Source organism: Microcaecilia unicolor, chromosome 2, assembly GCF_901765095.1.
Source record: "Microcaecilia unicolor chromosome 2, aMicUni1.1, whole genome shotgun sequence".
Taxonomy (NCBI): Eukaryota; Metazoa; Chordata; class Amphibia; order Gymnophiona; family Siphonopidae; genus Microcaecilia; species Microcaecilia unicolor.
Window position 1 is genome coordinate 399109707 of NC_044032.1, and position 19220 is coordinate 399128926.

Genomic DNA, 19220 nt, shown 5'->3' on the forward strand with positions numbered 1-19220 from the left:
CCAAGTGCCTCATAGCACAGCATTGGAAGAAAGTAGAGCCCCCCCCCCCCCCAACATTAGGTGATTGGAATTGCAAATTGGGTCAGTTAATACAAATAGAGCGCAGGGAGAGGTTTCTGCGACATAAAGGTGGGTGGGCTCAATTCCATCAGTGATTAGCACGCATTTAGGATGGTGGAGAATTAGAGGATGCAGGTGGGCTTGGAGGGGGTGGGTAAAGGGAGGGGGAGGGGTGAGGGAACGTGTCCCAAAGAACCAAAGGGCATTCTCATATTGTGAAGGGGCTGGAAGTGGTTGGAGGGCTGGGAGAGGGGATGGTGCATAATATTGGCGCACAGTTTACTTGGGGTGTGGAAGTTGTTTGTAGGACTATTATAAAAACACATACTGTAGAGGAGTTTATGTAGCTGATAAACTTGTACAAGATGTCTTAGTCCAGTAATTGTTGGCCCCCGTGCGGGCTAGAGTGAGCAAGTTGTGTTCTTTGTGAAAGTTGACTGGTACAAAACTATTATAATAAAAAATTTAAAGTGGAAAAAAAAAAAGAATAAAAAACTTCGTATGGTCGATCATCATCACACTAACTTTCATATGTTTACTGGTCACTTGTACCAACTGCATGTATTCTCTCACACGGTGATAGTGTTCAACGTCTGGTTGAAGAGGTTTTCCCAGTACTTGTTCACCATCCACGTACAGAGCAGCAAATTTGATATAGTAACATTGAAAATTAAAGGGGTTGTTACTTAGGACCCGCTGTAAGTGTTGTTGTCCAGAAACCCCAGGATGATGAGTTTGGGCAACTGTCCCAGGAAGAGGTTTTCCTGGTTGGTAACCCAAGCTCTGGTGGGTATGCTAAACACCTTCAGCCCCATGCAATCAATGGCATACTTGACCTTGGACTTCAACAGTGCTTCAGTGTGACCCAACCTTACTCCAGCTGACACTTTTACTGTCTTTATGAACAATGATGCGGTCAGAATCTGCACTTTGAAGTGTTCGTCGGCATCCTTGTTCATTAAAACAGAAGGCATCTTTACTTTTTATCAGTTTTATCTTAACATCTACCCCATTGATCAGATGTTTTTCTTGGAAAAACAGTTCACTGTGCAAATTACCCAATAATTCTACCTTCTGGCTAGTGGCTGTAAAGTGAGTCCTTTCATTTGAAACTGCTTGTAAACTGTGTTTTGAGGGGTCCCTTCACCATAATTGAGAAGTAGTACTATGAAGGCGCTATAGGGGTAGCAGTTGTTGCTCTGTCTGTCTGTCTCCGATCATGATGTCCAGCTAACTGAAGAAGGAGGCTATCGGATAATTTACTAGAGTCACTTTGGCAGCCCCTGCAATGTATGTCCAATCTTCTGAAGCTTATTTTTCAATGGAAAAAAAAAAAGATTTGTATTATGTGATACTGATTTTGGAATCTTTGCATTGGTTCTACTTGACTGTAGGATCCAGTCTAGATTTAAAAGTGTTATATCAGCAAGGTCTAAAATATGTGGCTAATTGCCTTATTCCCTACTTTTTCGCTAATTAAAACTGACATGCACTCACTGACAAGTCCCTATTTTGGCCCCAAGCTTTAGAATGTATCTCTAGTGGAATTGTGTCAGGTTCTAGATCTGTTGGTTCTCCAAAAAAACATTTAGAACTGTTTAGACTGGCAGTTGGTGAAGGATGAATAGGTTATGGGTTTGCTCTGAAAGGGATAGTGATCTGTTTAGATTTTTGGTTTTATTGAATTTGAGTAGTGTGAATGGGGTGGGATGATGTATTTAGTTTTTTTATTACTTTACCTAGGCAGTTTTGGTGAACTGAGTCATCAAATAAATAAGTAAATGGTTGTTCTTTTGTTGAGTCCAGTCTCAGACAGATAGCAGTAGAGCAGTTTGAGTTTCCTCCTGTGCCTGTGCTCTCAGCTTCATCACCTTTGCACAAAGAAATGGGTGTATCAGTATGAGTTCCTGAATTAAAAGTTAAAATTTCCGGTAGCTAGTAGCTATCTTAAGGCTCCTTTTACAAAGCTGCACTAGCGATTCTGGTGAGGCAAATGCAACGAAGCCCATTCATTTCCTATTGGCTTCATCACATTTGCCATACTGGAATCAGTAGCACACCTTTGTAAAAGGAGCCCTTAGTATTTACAGAAGGGGGGCAGACTCAAGAAAAATGTCAGGAAGTATTTTTTAACGGAGAGAGTGATAGATACTTGGAATGCCCTCCCACGGGAGGTGGTGGAGATGAAAATGGTAACGGAATTCAAGCATGCGTGGGATAAACATAAAGGAATCCTGTGCAGAAGGAATGGATCCTCAGAAGCTTAGCCGAGATTGGGAGGCGGGGCTGGTGTTTGGGTGGTGGGGCTAGTTCTGGGCAAGACTTCTACAGTCTGTGTCCTGAAAATGGCAGATACAAATCAAGGTAAGGTATATACAAGAAGTAGCACATATGAGTTTATCTTGTTGGGCAGACTAGATGGACCGTGCAGGTCTTTTTCTGCCGTCATCTACTATGTTACTATGTTATACAGAATCACCATTGGGACTCTGTGCTAACGTATTTTCCTTTCATTGCTTCACAGATTGAAAACAGTCCTCATGAATTTGCACTTTATATTATTCATGGCTCTGGAGGTAAATAATTGTATAGTTTATCCTGAATGTTGTGCTTAGCTCCTGATATTGATTCACTTTATGATAAACTGGGGTATCTTCAGAATAAAATGGACATGAATGTTAATTCCATCATTGATTAATGCATACTCAGGTCTTGATCAGGGACAAAACTGTTACAGGGGTGCTATGTCTGTGCTACTTACGTTGGGCCCTCATGCACCAGATTAGGGCGGGGTCTTTTCTTCGGACACGCCTGTACCGGTGCTGGAGAGACTCAAGGTCCCAGTCTATCCCAAAGCATCTGTAAACACAAGTTAGTAGAGACAAGGTTCAGGTGTTGGGGCTTCCTGATGTCACATACATTATTATTTTGGACAACATGTTATGCAGTGCTCCTCACATAGCCTGTGACAGATGGCAACAGGCAGATGGGGGAGGCTGATTGTACTTTAGTAAGCTACTGCCAATGTTCTCATCAGTCTGTAGGTATGGTCCAGGGCGTGGGGAGAGGAGGGGGGTCTAGATATATGCAGCCCCTCATTTTAGCATTACATGGTTAGTGGAGGGGGGCCAACAGAAATCCGCAGAAGCGGAGAACTCAGTAATACCACAAGCATACACAAACACCAGAGAATAGCGAGAGATGGAGCACGGTTTCCAGAGACAAGAGAGACAATCTTGAGGTGTAAACTTTTATTGATAAAAGACTTGACACAATGCTGTTTACACCTCAAGATTGTCTCTCTTGTCTCTGGAAACTGTGGTCCATCTCCCACTATTCTCTGGTGTTAGTGGAGGAGGGGCCTCCTTAATTAGTTGTCATTGACTATTCTGTACATTCTGATTTCAGCAATGGTTTGTTTTCTTTCTTATGAAAAAGCAATAACATATATTGCAACAACAAAGGGACATCAGTGCATGTGACCCTGTCTATGAATGGTGCTTGCACATGAGTGGTGCTGTGATCCTGGGGGGCAAAGTGTCACACTCATCTTTCGAAGCTGCTCCTTACTGATCTCCATGATCTCATGGAGGCATTGGGTGAGGGCAGGTGGTGGTGCTGCTTCATGATTTGTCAGGAGGACCAGAGCTCAGGCTAGAGAAATTAGGTTTCCTTAGGAAAGATATAGCTGGGCATACTGAGGAACATTCCTCCACATGCAGAGGTATATATGCAAGTTTTGCACGTGGAGGAAATGTCCTGCCATTGCAGCGGACATTTTCACAACATGGGGACCAGTACCACCGTTAAACATTTCCACCAATCAAAAATACATTATGCATAATGTGCATCTCTCAGCGTCTATGATATTTCAGTACGTCCTCTTTCAAAACATTTTTTTGTGTTTATTTTCACATTTCAGGAAACGTTTAGTTTTTTTCTTCCATTATGGACGTCAGTTTTTAAACGTATCAGAAATGCCCCTCCACATCAACTTACAGTGCACTAAATTTTGTAAGGCATACTATTGAACAAAATGTGGCCTTACCAATGTGTGGCCCTGTTGCCTCCATAGTAATCAAATACCAGGCAAACTGCTGAATGAGTCTATAACCAAATACAAGGGCTTTAGCAAGTCCCGATAACCATGTTGTTGTACAGTGAGCCACTAATCAATCATGTGGTTTCCATTTTCAGAAAAGAAAAGACTAAAGAGCACAGACTGTCCTTTGTTGGAAAGAATCCTGCAAGGCCCCTCAGGGAAGGCTGCCAGGTTTTTCCTCATGGACAGAGACGCAGAAGTAGTTAGCAGTGATGTGCGTATGTGTCCATTCATTTCTTACCCTTACATGGTCACTTTTCAAATTCTTTATCAAAGAGTGCTTTCCTCTGTGTTTCCCAAATCAGGTAGCTCAGTATATAAAGTTTAATCTTCCCTTTCTGGAATCAATTCTTCAAAAACTAAATGAGGAAGAGAAGCGGGAGATCCAGAAGACTATGGCCAAGTAAGTGCAAGATCTGTGGCCTGATGGTTTACAGTGCAGTGTTTGACTTGGCAGAGAGTCAGCAGGGCTGACATTTTACCTACAGATGTATACTGCTAAATAACACTGTTCTTTCTACATAAAAGGGAAGCATAGAGAACGTGTTCTCTTCTGGAAAATTCTTCTGGGGCCCTTGCATTGCTCTACTATTTCATGCCAGCTTGGCACCAAAGGAAGCTAGTTGAGGAATGACATCCTATAGTATACAGGGTTGCCAGGTAGAAATTTTTTTTCCAGCCCAATCCGGGCCAGAAACCAGCCCAAAACCCGCCCAAACACAAACCCCGCCCCTGACACCCCCACCCCCGCGTCACCGGCCCCGCCCCCGCCGTCACCGGCCCCGCCTCCCACGTCACCGGGCCCGCCTCCCCGTCATCAGCCCCGCCTCCCACGTCATCGGGCCCGCCTCCCCGTCATCAGCCCCGCCTCCCCGTCATCGGCCACGTCATCGGCCCCGCCTCCCACGTCATCGGCCCCGCCCAAAACGTCACTAACCCCGCCCAAAAACGTCACTAACCCCGCCCCCCGCGGCCGAAAAAAATCAAAAAGCCGCCCAAAAAGCCGCCCGGAAGCCTAAAAAAACCGCCCAAAAAACCGCAACCCGCCGCGGGCAAAAATTTCCCGCGGCGGGTTGCGGAAAACCGCCCAATTGGGCGGTAAAACCGCCCACCTGGCAACACTGATAGTATATCTCCTATCAAACTGAGCTCTCTTTTTCATCAAGCACTGCCATTTCCTCCCCTCACCCTCCCTCAGACAGTTTGAACTTCGTGGGTGTGGCTTGGATCTCTTTCAGGGAGAGAAAACTAACAACTTATAGCAGCAGCTTCAGAGAGCATTTTCCATCTCACAGATAGGCTGCAGAGAATACCTTCTCCTGCTTTAGACTTAGCCTGGCCTCAGAATGACATCCTATAGTATATCTCCTATCAAACTGAGCTCTCTTTTTCATCAAGCACTGCCATTTCCTCCCCTCACCCTCCCCACTGACAGTTTGAACTTCCTGGGTGTGGCTTGGATCTCTTTCAGGGAGAGAAAACTAACAACTTATAGCAGCAGCTTCAGAGCAGTGTTGCCAGGTGGGCGGTTTTACCGCCCAATTGGGCGGTTTTCCGCGACCCGCCGCGGGAAATTTTTGCCCGCGGCGGGTTGCGGTTTTTTGGGCTGGTTTTTGTGCTTCGGGCGGTTTTTTCGGCCGCGGGGGGGCGGGGTTAGTGACGTTTTTGGGTGGGGTTAATGACGTTTTGGGCGGGGTTAGTGACGTGGGAGGCGGGGCCGATGACGTGGGAGGCGGGGCCGATGACGGGGAGGCGGGGCCGATGATGTAAGAGGCGGGGCCGATGACGGGGAGGCGGGGCCGGTGACGTGGGAGGCGGGGCCGGTGACGGCGGGGGCGGGGTTTATGACGGCGGGGGCGGGGGTGATGACGCGGGGGGTGGGGGTGTCAGGGGCGGGGTTTGTGTTTGGGCGGTTTTTGGGCTGTTTTTTGTGCTCCAGTGGGCTGGAAAAAAATTTTCCACCTGGCAACCCTGCTTCAGAGAGCATTTTCCATCTCACAGATAGGCTGCAGAGAATACCTTCTCCTGCTTTAGACTTAGCCTGGCCTCAGAATGACATCCTATAGTATATCTCCTATCAAACTGAGCTCTCTTTTTCATCAAGCACTGCCATTTCCTCCCCTCACCCTCCCCACTGACAGTTTGAACTTCCTGGGTGTGGCTTGGATCTCTTTCAGGGAGAGAAAACTAACAACTTATAGCAGCAGCTTCAGAGAGCATTTTCCATCTCACAGATAGGCTGCAGAGAATACCTTCTCCTGCTTTAGACTTAGCCTGGCCTCAGAATGACATCCTATAGTATATCTCCTATCAAACTGAGCTCTCTTTTTCATCAAGCACTGCCATTTCCTCCCCTCACCCTCCCCACTGACAGTTTGAACTTCCTGGGTGTGGCTTGGATCTCTTTCAGGGAGAGAAAACTAACAACTTATAGCAGCAGCTTCAGAGAGCATTTTCCATCTCACAGATAGGCTGCAGAGAATACCTTCTCCAGTGTTGCCAGGTGGGCGGTTTTACCGCCCAATTGGGCGGTTTTCCGCGACCCGCCGCGGGAAATTTTTGCCCGCGGCGGGTTGCGGTTTTTTGGGCTGTTTTTGGCCTTCAGTGCGGTTTTTTTCGGCCGCGGGGGGGCGGGGTTAGTGACGTTTTTGGGTGGGGTTAATGACGTTTTGGGCGGGGTTAGTGACGTGGGAGGCGGGGCCGATGACGTAGGAGGCGGGGCCGATGACGGGGAGGCGGGGCCGATGACGTGGGAGGCGGGGCCGATGACGGGGAGGCGGGGCCGATGACGTGGGAGGCGGGGCCGATGACGGGGAGGCGGGGCCGGTGACGTGGAAGGCGGGGCCAGTGACGGCGGGGGCGGGGTTGATGACGGCGGGGGCGGGCGTGATGACGCGGGGGTGGGGGTGTCAGGGGCGGGGTTTGTGTTTGGGCGGGTTTTGGGCTGTTTTTTGGGCTCGATCGGGCTGGAAAAAAATTTTCCACCTGGCAACCCTGACCTTCTCCTGCTTTAGACTTAGCCTGGCCTCAGAATGACATCCTATAGTATATCTCCTATCAAACTGAGCTCTCTTTTTCATCAAGCACTGCCATTTCCTCCCCTCACCCTCCCCACCAGGGTTGCCAGGTGGAAAATATTTTTCCAGCCTAAAGGAGCCCAAAATCCAGCCCAAAACCCGCCCAAACTCAAACCCCGCCCCTGACACCCCCGCCCCCGCGTCATCACCCCCGCCCCCGCCGTCATCAACCCCGCCCCCGCCGTCATCGGCCCCGCCTCCCATGTCTCTAACTCCGCCTCCCACATCTCTAACCCCGCCTCCTATGTCACTAACCCCGCCTCCCACGTCACTAACCCCGCCTCCCACGTCTCTAACCCCGCCTCCCACGTCACTAACCCCGCCTCCCACGTCACTAACCCCGCCCACCGCGGCCGAAAAAGCCACCTAAAAAAACCGCCCGAAGCACAAAAACCAGCCCAAAAAACCGCAACCCGCCGCGGGCAAAAATTTCCCGCGGCGGGTCGCGGAAAACCGCCCAATTGGGCGGTAAAACCGCCCACCTGGCAACACTGCTCCCCATTGACAGTTTGAACTTCCTGGGTGTGGCTTGGATCTCTTTCAGGGAGAGAAAACTAACAACTTATAGCAGCAGCTTCAGAGAGCATTTTCCATCTCACAGATAGGCTGCAGAGAATAGCTTCTCCTGCTTTAGACTTAGTCCCGCCCACCCTACCCCTCTACCCACCCACCCCTATCAACCCACTCATTACTTTTACATCACCCATTTCTATTCTTCTATCACCCACTACTCCAACCAGAGTTACACCTAATCACACTGACCACCCTTCAACATCTTCAGTCCTTCTGTGACTGTTCTCTTGTGCTTGACTGCTTAAATATTTTAAATTTAAATGCTTTACTTTTTGTCTATTAGATTGTAAGCTCTTTGAGCAGGGACTGTCTTTCTTCTGTGTTTGTACAGCGCTGCGTACACTTTGTAGCGCTCTAGAAATGTTAAATAGTAGTAGTAGTAGTAGAGGAACAAACCAGAAAGAAAATAAATGTTGAATTAGTGAGATCCAAGTCCCAAATTGCACAGAAAGTTTTTATTTAAGAATTATTCTCCTGTCTATGTCTTCTTTCCTATTACTCAATGGCATTCCTTTCTACTATATGTGTTTAGCCTGTACACTGCCTGTACCTCATTGGAAAGGCAGTTTAGAAAGTTCTTAATAAACTATAAAACTATAAGTTATTCAGTGGGAGATAGCCAGTTATCTCCCACTGGCCGCTGAATATTGCTGGTTAGAGGATAACCGGTTATATCACGCGATATAACCGGCTATCCACCAATATTCAGTGCATCACTGGCTAAGTTTGGCAGCCAAATTAGGCTGCTGAAATACCTGGCATATCATTGGCCAGTTTAAACTTAACTGGCCAGCACCAAATATCAACTTGGCTGGTTAAATTTAAACCGGCCAAAAGACAGATATTCAATGCCGGTCTCTGGAAATGGCCCAGCATTGAATATCCAGGCTGACCACCAACCGCGGAGTTAGCTGGGCTCCAGTCTGAAAATCGAGCCCATACAATTATGAGACTGCCCAAACTCCAGCACCAGATTGCCTCCACCCAAGTTATGTAAAGTTTTGCATGTTTTTCTCATCAATCGTACTTTTACACTGTAGATCATTTTTAACAGACATTTTACGCATGTATACTGGCATATCTGTGCACAAAAGCCGTTATAAAATGATCTTCCATAACTTCAAGATCAGGTTCAGATTAACTTAGGGATGACTTGAGCAAAATAATTTCAGGTACAATTGTGAATGAAAGCAAAGGGCCTCTTTACTACTGTGTGGTCAAGTTTTGCACTTACTACACTTTTAACTGCATAAAAAATTAACATGCAATACTTGGACAGGCTGTGTGCTGACTGTTGCGGGGGGGGGGGGGGGGGGGGGCACAGCATGTCCCCTGCAGTTACTGCACAGAAAAATTCTTTACCGTGTGTGGGTGGGGGTTTTTTTGTTTTGTTTTTTTAATTTGTACTATGCATTAAGGGATAGATTTAGTGAATGGTGCCCAAAGTTAGGCATCAAGATTATCCCTGCTAAGCTAGTATTCTGAGTTGGGTGCTCTGCATGGAGCGTCCATTATAGAATAATAGCTTAGAGCACATTTTGTCACCCTAATTTTGGGCCAAGGGCTTGTGCAAATGCTGGCACGCAAATGCAGTTATTCTATAACATCGCGCCTCATTTCTAGGAATGCCTCAGACCTGCCCATGTCCCTCCTATGGCCACACCTTCTTTGGAGATGCACACTATGAAATTTAGGTGTGCATGCTATAAAATAGAATGTAGGGCAGATCCACATATAATTGCTAATTGCCGCCAATTAAGTGCATTTTAACTCCAACAATTGTCAGCACCTAATTGACTAATTAGTCTATGTGAGGATCTGGGATCTGTGCCCAAATTTGGACAACCTATATAGAATCCAGAGGTAACTGCAATATGCAGTCCACACCCACTAGCCATCCATACTCTGCTTAATTCCTACCCTCTATACCCCATGCTGTTAACATTCACATTGGTACACGTTAAATTGTCTCCCGGTGCATTTACAATGCCTATGAGCAAGCAGCACACGCTAATTCGCATGTTCACTGCTTAGAGCACTTTAGTCAACAGACTCCTAAATATATCTATTTTATTCAGAGTGTACCAGAGACTATTTTGCTGAGCTGTTGAGATCACATGGATTTCTTTGTGTTTCTAGATATCAGAAAGAAAAAACTCATCTGCTCCAACACCTCCACAGCAGAAGGTTGAGAAGAACAGAAACAGCAGTGTAACCCCAGGACTCACTGCTGACTAGAGACTTCATATTTTGACTAAAGAATGTTTATGACAGCTGAAGACTGCCGTATTTGGATATACATTTGTGTGTGTGTTATGTGTTTTTGGCTCCTTTGCCTGAATCTTTCTTTCAATACTTCAGCTCAGTATAGGTCACTAGATGGTTCATACTGAAGAAAATAAGGTGTTACATTTTGCTGGAGTAAGTTAAGAGAAGCTGGTTAGCCGTTATTGCTGGCTTTTGGACTGGATTGCTATGACCAAGGACAGAGGAGGTGATGCTTCTACTAGTCACATCAAGAATTCAGGACCACAATAAGTCTCTTTCATGGAACTGTGAAAAGAAAAATTGCTGTGGAGAAAAGGTTCAGTGACTATCTGTGCGGGGATGACGGCAGCCGGGAATCATTGCGGTGCCTTTAGGACAACAATATAGGATGTTCGTAAAAAAATAAATAAATATTCCATTCACTTGCACATTTAAGAATAATCACCAGTAATGATCTTTTGCCAAAATCCTCATGGGTTTCTACTTGAAGAGAACGGACAATTCACTGATGCCACCATAAGTCAAGGAGTGTTCATATTAATTAGTATTTTGAATTACAAAGGTGACTTTGTATGTGTTAAGACCTGAATGCATTGAGATGCAAGTTATCAATGTAAGCTTAGTTCACTTATCCTCACAAAAAGACCATGCATGTATATTTCTTTGAGCCTTTTCTAAAATTGAATCTTTGTCCACTGCAGTTCTGCCATCTTGAGGATGGGTTAGGTATTTCTGAGAGTGGCTTTTCCTTGGTGTTAACATGAAGTTTAATCCTTTTGCTTTTGCCAGCGCCTTTTTTTATTTCCTCTGTTGATTTGGAAGGACATTAAATACCCCTCCCCCTCTGTAATTAGGTCCCAATCTCAGTCAAGAAGGACTAGTCCTCAGCTCATGGCTCAGATCATCCATTTCATCTTAGAAGAAGAAGGCAGAGATGTACTTTGCTAGGCACACTGTAATGGCAGTCTGAAGACACAAGAAAGCCTGGTGGAGTGGCCCTAGGATACTGACCTAGCCTTCCAATTCCAGTCAGCATTCACTACTGAAAATCAGTTGGTGGTTTACGTGAACTGAAATGGTGTTCTCAGTCTAGATCCCGCCTGTGTCACTGAAAATCCATCCTTATAACTTACATGGTTTGATATTCTTCACAGAAGTAGGGGAGGGTCAACAAAAAAGTGAAAAAAGGAAACCTTGAAGTCAAAGAAGAACAAATGCCAAATTGTAAAAAATAACAAAATGTGGACCAACAGCTCTGCATAAAACAAATCCCCAAAGACATTGTCAACGTTTTATTATTTTATTTTTACAATAAAGTTCAAGGTTTCCTTTCCCCCCCCCCATTTTTATGGGTCCTCCTCTACTTCTGTTTTCTTTTCTATTTTTTCATAGGGGACTTTTTCTCCATTTTGGTGGTTGATATTCTTCACAGCAGTCTCCGAGGAAAGGTGAAAGATTCAGTTTCACCATCAGTGGAGCCTCCTCTAGAAGTAGTCAGAGATGTGCTGACAGAGTAGTGATGTTGACAATGCTCATGCTCCTCTTTGTCTGTGAATAGATGGACGACTTTGATTTTCCTTGCTGTCTGTTGGGCACCTTTCAGATGTTTCTTTAAAAAGAATAGCATGAAATATAACAGAAGCTATTTCTAATACCCATAAGGCCAACACTGACCTAATACTGAAGGTTAAGGACAAAGTATCCACAACAGCATTAGTGTGCGCTAAGGACTAGATTCAATGAATGGCACAAAAGAAAATAGTGCTTAGCGCTATTCTATAAACTGTGCTTCAATTTAGGCATCGTTTATAGAATAGCAATTATTGATGGGAACCTTGACTACATTTAGACATGGCCATTTACGCCAATGAAAACCTGGTGTAAATCCCTGTGCGTAAATTAGGTGTGGATCCCCCTAATGCTATAACAATGCACATAAATTGCAGGAGCTCCCCAACCCATCCATGCTCCTCCCATGGCCACACTCCCTATTTGGTTCCACACACTAGAATTTATGCATACCTCTTTATAAAATGCGCCAAAAAGATGTGCCTGTAAATTCTAGCCAATTAGTTCTGATAATTGCTTGTTATTGTCCAATTATCGGCTCTGATTGGCTTGTTATTCACTTAAGTTGTGCGTGCAAATTGGGTACATGCCAGAATTTATGTGCACAACTCAAAGCGCCAAATATAGAATTCGGCAATAAGTGACAGTAAAAGGGCCCCTTATTCTTACACATATGTTTCAAATGAACAGTAGTATGTTTGGGTATAGGATGATCTGCCAGCATAGGCATAGACTGGGGGGGGCGAGGTGGGGCAATGCCCCCCCAAACGACGACGAGGCGCCGCCGCGCCATTAGTTAAAAAAAAAAAACACATGCAGGCACGCGCTCCTCTCCATCCACTTGGCTTCCCTGCCCTCTCTGTCTGCGTCGGGACGCAGACAGAGAGGGCAGGGAAGCCAAGCGGACGGAGAGGAGCGTGTCCGTCTACCCCTCTCTCTTCCTCCCTCCCTCCGGCGCAGGCAGCAGTCTTTTTCAGCGTTCCTGGCAGCGGTAGCGATGTACACGCTGCCTTCGGCTCTGCCCCAAAGCCTTCTTTTCAAGTTCCTGTTCCCGCATAGGTGGGAACAGGAACTTGAAGAGAAGGCTTCCGGGGCAGACCGAAGGTAGCGTGTACATCGCTACCACTGCCAGGAACGCTGAAAAAGCTGAAGACTGTTGCCTGTGCCGGAGGGAGGGAGGAAGAGAGGGGGTAAACGGAGTCACGATCTTGGACCTCGCGGGGGGGGGGCAGTAGAAGGAAGATGGATGGAACTGGGATGGGTGGGGAGCAGAGGGAAGATGGATGGTACTGGGAGGGATGGGGAGCAGAGGGAAGGAGCAAGAGATGGATGGGACTGGGAGGGGTGGGGAGCAGAGGGATGGACCAGGAGATGGATGGGATTGGGGAGAGGTCAGGCACAGCAGAGGGAAGGAACAGAAGATGGATGGGATGGAGGGATGGTGAGCAGAGGGAAGGAACAGAAGATGGATGGGACTGGGAGGGGTGGGGAGCAGAGGGAAGGAGCAAGAGATGGATGGGACTGGGAGGGTGGGGAGCAGAGGGAAGCCTACTGGAAAGAAGACACTGCATAAAACAGAAGACACTGGGACCAAAGCGAATAGAAAAACTAAATGATCAGACAACAAAGGTAGATAAAAGTATTTTATTCATAATTTATTAATTGAAATGTCAGCTTTTTGAAATGTGCATCTGTGATATTTTGCCTGTAAATTTCAATTCCTTCCTCCACATTAGCATATGTATATATGCAAATGATATGCTAATATGCTCCGCCCATTCTTTGCCCCCCCCCCCAAATGAAACAGTCAAACTACGCCTATGTCTGCCAGAATCCTGCTACATGAAGTTGTCTCATGCAACGGACAATGTTGTTCTGTTCATCTAATGATGCACCATGTCCCTTCCATGAACTTAGGCTTCTCAGCAATGAGTTACACTGCTGTGTCATGAAATGATACTCTTAAAGATATCTTCTACTGTATTGTTGTGTCATGATGTCTTGCAATGGCACATGGGATGCTATCCCAATCCCAATGACTAAGACAGGGTAATAAAATCTTCCATGGAAAACAACCAGAGCAGATTTTGTCAGGTAGAGATCCACAAATAGCAGGTGTGCCTTGCAGTAATACAGTTCATCAGCAGCATGCCCTGGTTTAGGGATGTGCACAGGGAGAATTGTTCAGTGCATTTGAGTTTTTCTTGATTTTCAGATGTTTTATAATTAATTTCACACATTTTGTGTTAAAAAAAACTTTTCAATCCACACTAAAACTTTTTAATGTGCACAAACTGACTTCATGTGCAATGATCTGTAGGTTATATCTTATATACAATCTTATATTGTATTTAGGGTTACCATATTTGCCTTGACAAAAAAAGAGGGCACCAATAGCTGAGCCCCCTCCCCGCCACACACCTGTCACACCCCCCCCCCCCCACCACATCATGCCCCTGTCACACTCCCTCCTCATTCCCATGCTACATAGTTACTTTGATCCCGCCCAAAGAAAGCCTCCCTTACCCACATTTCATCCTTGATCCACATCCCCTCCCCTACCTTATCTTGCCCTGGTGGTCTAGTGGTCTGTTTGGGGAAGGAAAGGACCCCAATCTTTCCTGCCTGTCGATGCCACTCTCGTTCGCTGCTGGCACTGCTTCAGAATGGCTGCCGAGACATCAAGAGGTCACTAGATCAACAGGGCATGATAAGGTAGCAGAGACGAGGACACCCTGAGGCCCACCAATACCAGTTTCAGCCAGCCAGTCAGTCTGCCTGCTTTCCTACAAACCTGGACAAATGAGCAGGCTGGAAAAACCCACCCAGACATCCCACGGTGTCCTAAAAAAGAAGACATGTCTGGGTAAAAACAGACATATGGTAACCCTAATTGTATTAGATATTCAGTGTAATGATTTTAGTGTGAACGGCTTTAACACTGTTGTAAGAAGAGGTATATAAAATCAATGGGGCTCATTTTCAAAAGAGAAAAACATCTAAAAATGGTATAAAGTCCAAATGACTATTTTCTTAACCCATTTTTAGACATTTATCTATGCAGACCGTTAGCAGTGCATCCAAATCACAAGGGGGCGTGTTGGGAGTGTGTTAAGGCTGGGATGTGGTTGTTCCTAACACTTGGATGTTTTTCTGTATAATGGAACAAAATCAAAAACTTCCAGGAATAAAACTAAGATGTTTTGAGCTAGACCTGTTTTAATAACAACTAAGTCACAAAAAAGTGTTATAAATGACCAGATGATCACTGAAGGAATAAAGGAATGACCCTCCCTTATTCCCTCAGTGGTCACAGACCTCCCACCCCCCAAAGATGTGAATTAAATAGTACATACCATCTTCCTTGACAGTGTCAGCTGTTATGACCAGTCCTATTTGAGCAGCAAACAGGTCCCTGGAGTAGCCTAGTAGTAGGTACAGTGCTCTGTGGAGAAGGGGACTTAGACCCAAATCCATTCTAACTGTTATACTTGGGGTGGAAAGTGTCAGCCTCCAAAAATCTACCAAAAACCCACTGTACTCACATATAGGTGACACCTGAAGCTGTAGGAGCAAAACAAGCACTGTGAAGCACTATATAGAAAGGGTATATGGGACCACAATACCTGAAACTATCCAGTATTAATAACCTGACTTCAGAAATGCAGACATAAGTTTACAATGCAAAGCTTATTGTTTGCTGAAGCTGTGACCTTGTATACACACAAAGACCACCACCAAAGGTCCTGATGTTCTAGAATCAGTGGCGTAGGAAGGGGGGGCGGTGGGGCGGTCCACCCCGGGTGCAGGTTACTTCCTGTTCCGGGGCAGAGAAAGCAGGGAACCAACGGAGCCGATGCAGCTCCCAGAGACGACGTGCACTCGGCGGGGCAGCGGTAAAGATGCACTCCGGGGGGGGGGGTTGCGTACGCCAAGGGGGGGTGCACCGTGCTGCACCCGGGGGGGGGGGGTGCGCAGTGGCGACCTGCCCCAGGTGTCAGCCGGCCTCGCTACGCCGCTGTCTACAATAACAAGGTTATCATAAGCAGCGACATCATGTCCAGAACAGCCAAGGACTCTTGGAACTATCCTTGCAGCTGGAAAGAAGCTGTGGCTGGCAAATCACACATTGTTTATGAAACCCTGTCTTCTTGTCAAAGTGAATCCTTCAGTGTGGTGCCAATGAGACAAATCAGTTGGCCCTTGAAGCTACAATATTTGGGGTAAAAAAAAGTTATGTGTGCGTTGCCGCACAAGCCAGAATGTATGTCATCAGCACATCTGCAGCCCATGATTTCTGGTTAAAAAGGGGCTTTTGACTGATGCAAGAGCTGCTGTTTTATATTCAATTGAAAGAGCAGACCTGTGTGGGAGCCTGCTGACCATCTGAGGAACAGGCTACCATCTAGAGGTCTGCATCATGCTGCATGCTTGCTCTGTACTTTTGTATATGTGCCGTGGGTTCAGTGTGACTCACCTAGAAGTCTAGGTAAGAATTTATGTGCGTTTACTCAAAGTTGTTTCTATAACCAGACTTCCTGTGTCTTTATTCTTACTTTCTTTGCACATTATCTTTGATGCTATTATAAATAAAAATAATTGCCTTATTTTTGCAGTACTTGGTCATGGAGTTAGTTCTATTATTTTGGGCACAGTGAGCTTAGATCTAAGGCTAAGAGGGAACAGATTTGCTTCTTACACTTCATTCACTAATTTAGTATTGTCTGAGTCAGTGGCGTAGCCTGACCCAGTATTTTAGATGGGCCCAGACCTAACTTAGATGAGTCCTTCCATGGCATGGCACTCCACAGACCCCCCCCCCCCCCCCCACCACCACCACCACCACCACCTTAGAGATATAAAAAACATAGATTTTTTTCACCTACCCTACATCAGCATCTCTCCCCCGCGGTGTCCCGGCATCTGCCTGCCTGTCACTGAATCCCGTCCCTCCCTGATGTACCTTACAGGCGTCCCCAGTGCCTGCAGTGATTCAATTATTGCTGCTTGCACCAGCCCTGCAGGCTTCCATTGGCCGGGTCCTGCCAGATAGGAAATGAAAGGAAGGGTGGGACCCATCCGATGGAAGCCTGCAGGGCTGGTGCAAGCAGCAATAATTGAATTACTGCAGGTGCCGGGGATGCCTGTAAGGTACACCAGGGAGGGACGGGGTTCAGGAATGGGTGGGCAGATACCGGGATGCCGCAGAGGAGGAGAGATGTTGATGTAGGGTGTTGCCGCTGGGTGGGCCTGAGCTAAGAATGGGTGGGCCTGTGCCCACCCAGGCCCACCCGTAGCTATGCCACTGGTCTGAGACCCATTTCTTTCAGAATTTATACTAAGTGTCAGGTAACCCAATAAAATTCCAAAGGTTTGTTATCTGTATTGCACTTACACAGCCATAAGGGCTATTATTTTGGTGTATAGTTGGGTACAGTAAGTTTTTGATGGGTTTTGGAGGGCTCCCCATACAATATAAGGGGGTAATGGTGAGATGGGTAACTAGGACCTTTTATATGAAGTCCACTGCAGTGCCCCACTGCTCTGCTGAGATGTCTTTGTGGCCAGTCCACTAAGAATGCTGGCTCCTCCTACATCCCAATGGCTTGATTTTGTGCATTTTTCTACTTTTTTTTAAACTGGTCACAAAAGAAAAATGCACTGGGCACAAAATATCTAAAAACATGTAGGGAAATGGCCATTTTCAAAGCAAAAAGATAGACTTTTTTAGATTTGAAAATGGCTATGTTCACCACTTGATTTTGGATGTTTTCAGCAAAACGTCCAAAATCGGACTTAGACTTTTATTGAAAATGCCCCTCCACAAATCCAATCCAAACATACTCCATCCCCATACTGAGTCTGTGACAAAAACAACATTCAGCTACTGCAGCGAGTGCCCAGCACAATCTGGATAGCACTGATATTTGTCTGCTCTCTGGATATATTTGGGACAGCCCAAATTAAATAAAGTTACAGTTTCATTAGAGGACACATAAGAGGCACTATGCTGAGACAAACCAATCGTCTGTCATGTCCAGCATGCTGTCTCTAACAGTAGCCAGTCTGAATTGCTTGAAGAAATAACGAAAAACTTCCCAAAAGTGTATTCCCAGACTGTGACATGGAAATACTCATATAACTTTTTATGGACATGCACTCTGGAAGTTTGCATTTTTTTTAAATTCAGGTGTATTACTAGCCTTGATCATGTTCTAATAGTAATATAGTAAATGATGGTAGATAAAACCAGTGCGTTTTTTCCAGCGAAAAAGGTGCCGGTACTAAAATGCCAGGTCACCCTTCAGGGGTGGGGTGATCACTGAGGGACTCACCCCACAATAGCCAGACACCTTGCAACCAGTCACAGAATCTATGACAAGGCAGAATTGTGTTGAGCCTGAGATCTTTCATTAAAATTTAGGGTCCATGGGTCAATTTTAGCAAGACAATAGAAAAGGTGCCAGTACGCAGTACCCCCAAGTACCCCCTCAAAAAAAGCCCTGGATAAAACCCAAACAGGTATTTCGGTGTACATCAGGAATATGTACAATAAAATACACAGAAAGCATAGCACAATACACAAAAACTAAAACAAAGAATCACCAAATGAACTCCCCTCACCATGAGTAGAAACTTGTGGCTGCAAGCCTAATACTCAAGCTAAACTGAAAAGACCTTGGGGAAAAAGAACTTATTTTAACTCAGTGGCGTAGCTACGTGGGGCCTGAGGGGGCCGGGGCCCCCGCAGATTCACCCCAGGACCCCCCTCCCGGCGAACCCGCCCCCGCCGCCGCCTACCTTTACTTTTGCTGGCGGGGGATCCCACTCCCCGCCAGCTGACGTCTTCTCAGTCCTTCCTGCACTTCAATTTGTTTGCTGACGTCCTGCACGTAATTGTACGTGCAGGACGTCAGACTCAGAGAATTCTGTTCTCTGAGTCTGACGTCCTGCAAGTCAGCAAACAAATTGAAGAGCGGGAAGCGACTAAGAAGAAGACGTCGGCTGGCGGGGAGTGGGATCCCCCGCCAGCAAAAGTAAAGGTAGGCTGCAGCGGCGGCGGGTTCGCGGCGGGAGGGGGGGCGGCAATGTCGGCGGTGGGGGGGCGGCGCCGGGGGGAGGGCTAAAATGTGCCCCCTCCCCCCGGGCTCTGGACCCCTCTCCCACGGAAGGCTGGCTACGCCCCTGTTTTAACTGTTTACTAAACTGAAGGATCAAAGTTATAATATGTAAGTTCACAGGCAAAGAATTCCAAAGAGATGCACCCACAATCTGCAGCATTGCTGAATGGTTAGCTTTAAGTCTAACCAGGGCTTTTTTTGAGGGGGTACTTGGGGGTACTGAGTACCGGCACCTTTTCCATTGGCTGCTAAAATTGACCCGTGGTCCCCAAGTTTTAATGAAAGAGCTCAGGCTCTACACACCAATTCTGCCTTGTCATAGGTTCTGTGACTGGTTGCAGGGGGCCTGGCTATTGTGGAGAGGGTCCCTCAGTGATTACATTCACCCCTGAAGGGTGGCCTAGCATTTCAGTACCGGCACCTTTTTCACTAGAAAAAGTGCACTGAGTC

At 46.3% G+C, this 19220-nt stretch overlaps 1 protein-coding gene across 1 annotated transcript in view; it reads left to right on the forward strand.

Moving 5' to 3' along the window:
• Positions 1 to 10726, forward strand: part of RASSF6 (Ras association domain family member 6) — a 59495-nt gene extending 48769 nt beyond the window's left edge. Inside the window, exons 9-12 of the mRNA XM_030190624.1 lie at positions 2585 to 2636; positions 4258 to 4376; positions 4468 to 4565; positions 9952 to 10726. Coding sequence (XP_030046484.1) covers positions 2585 to 2636; positions 4258 to 4376; positions 4468 to 4565; positions 9952 to 10027 — 345 coding nt within the window. The 3' untranslated portion in view covers positions 10028 to 10726. The remainder of the gene's footprint in view (positions 1 to 2584; positions 2637 to 4257; positions 4377 to 4467; positions 4566 to 9951) is intronic.
• Positions 10727 to 19220: the final 8494 nt, after the last annotated feature.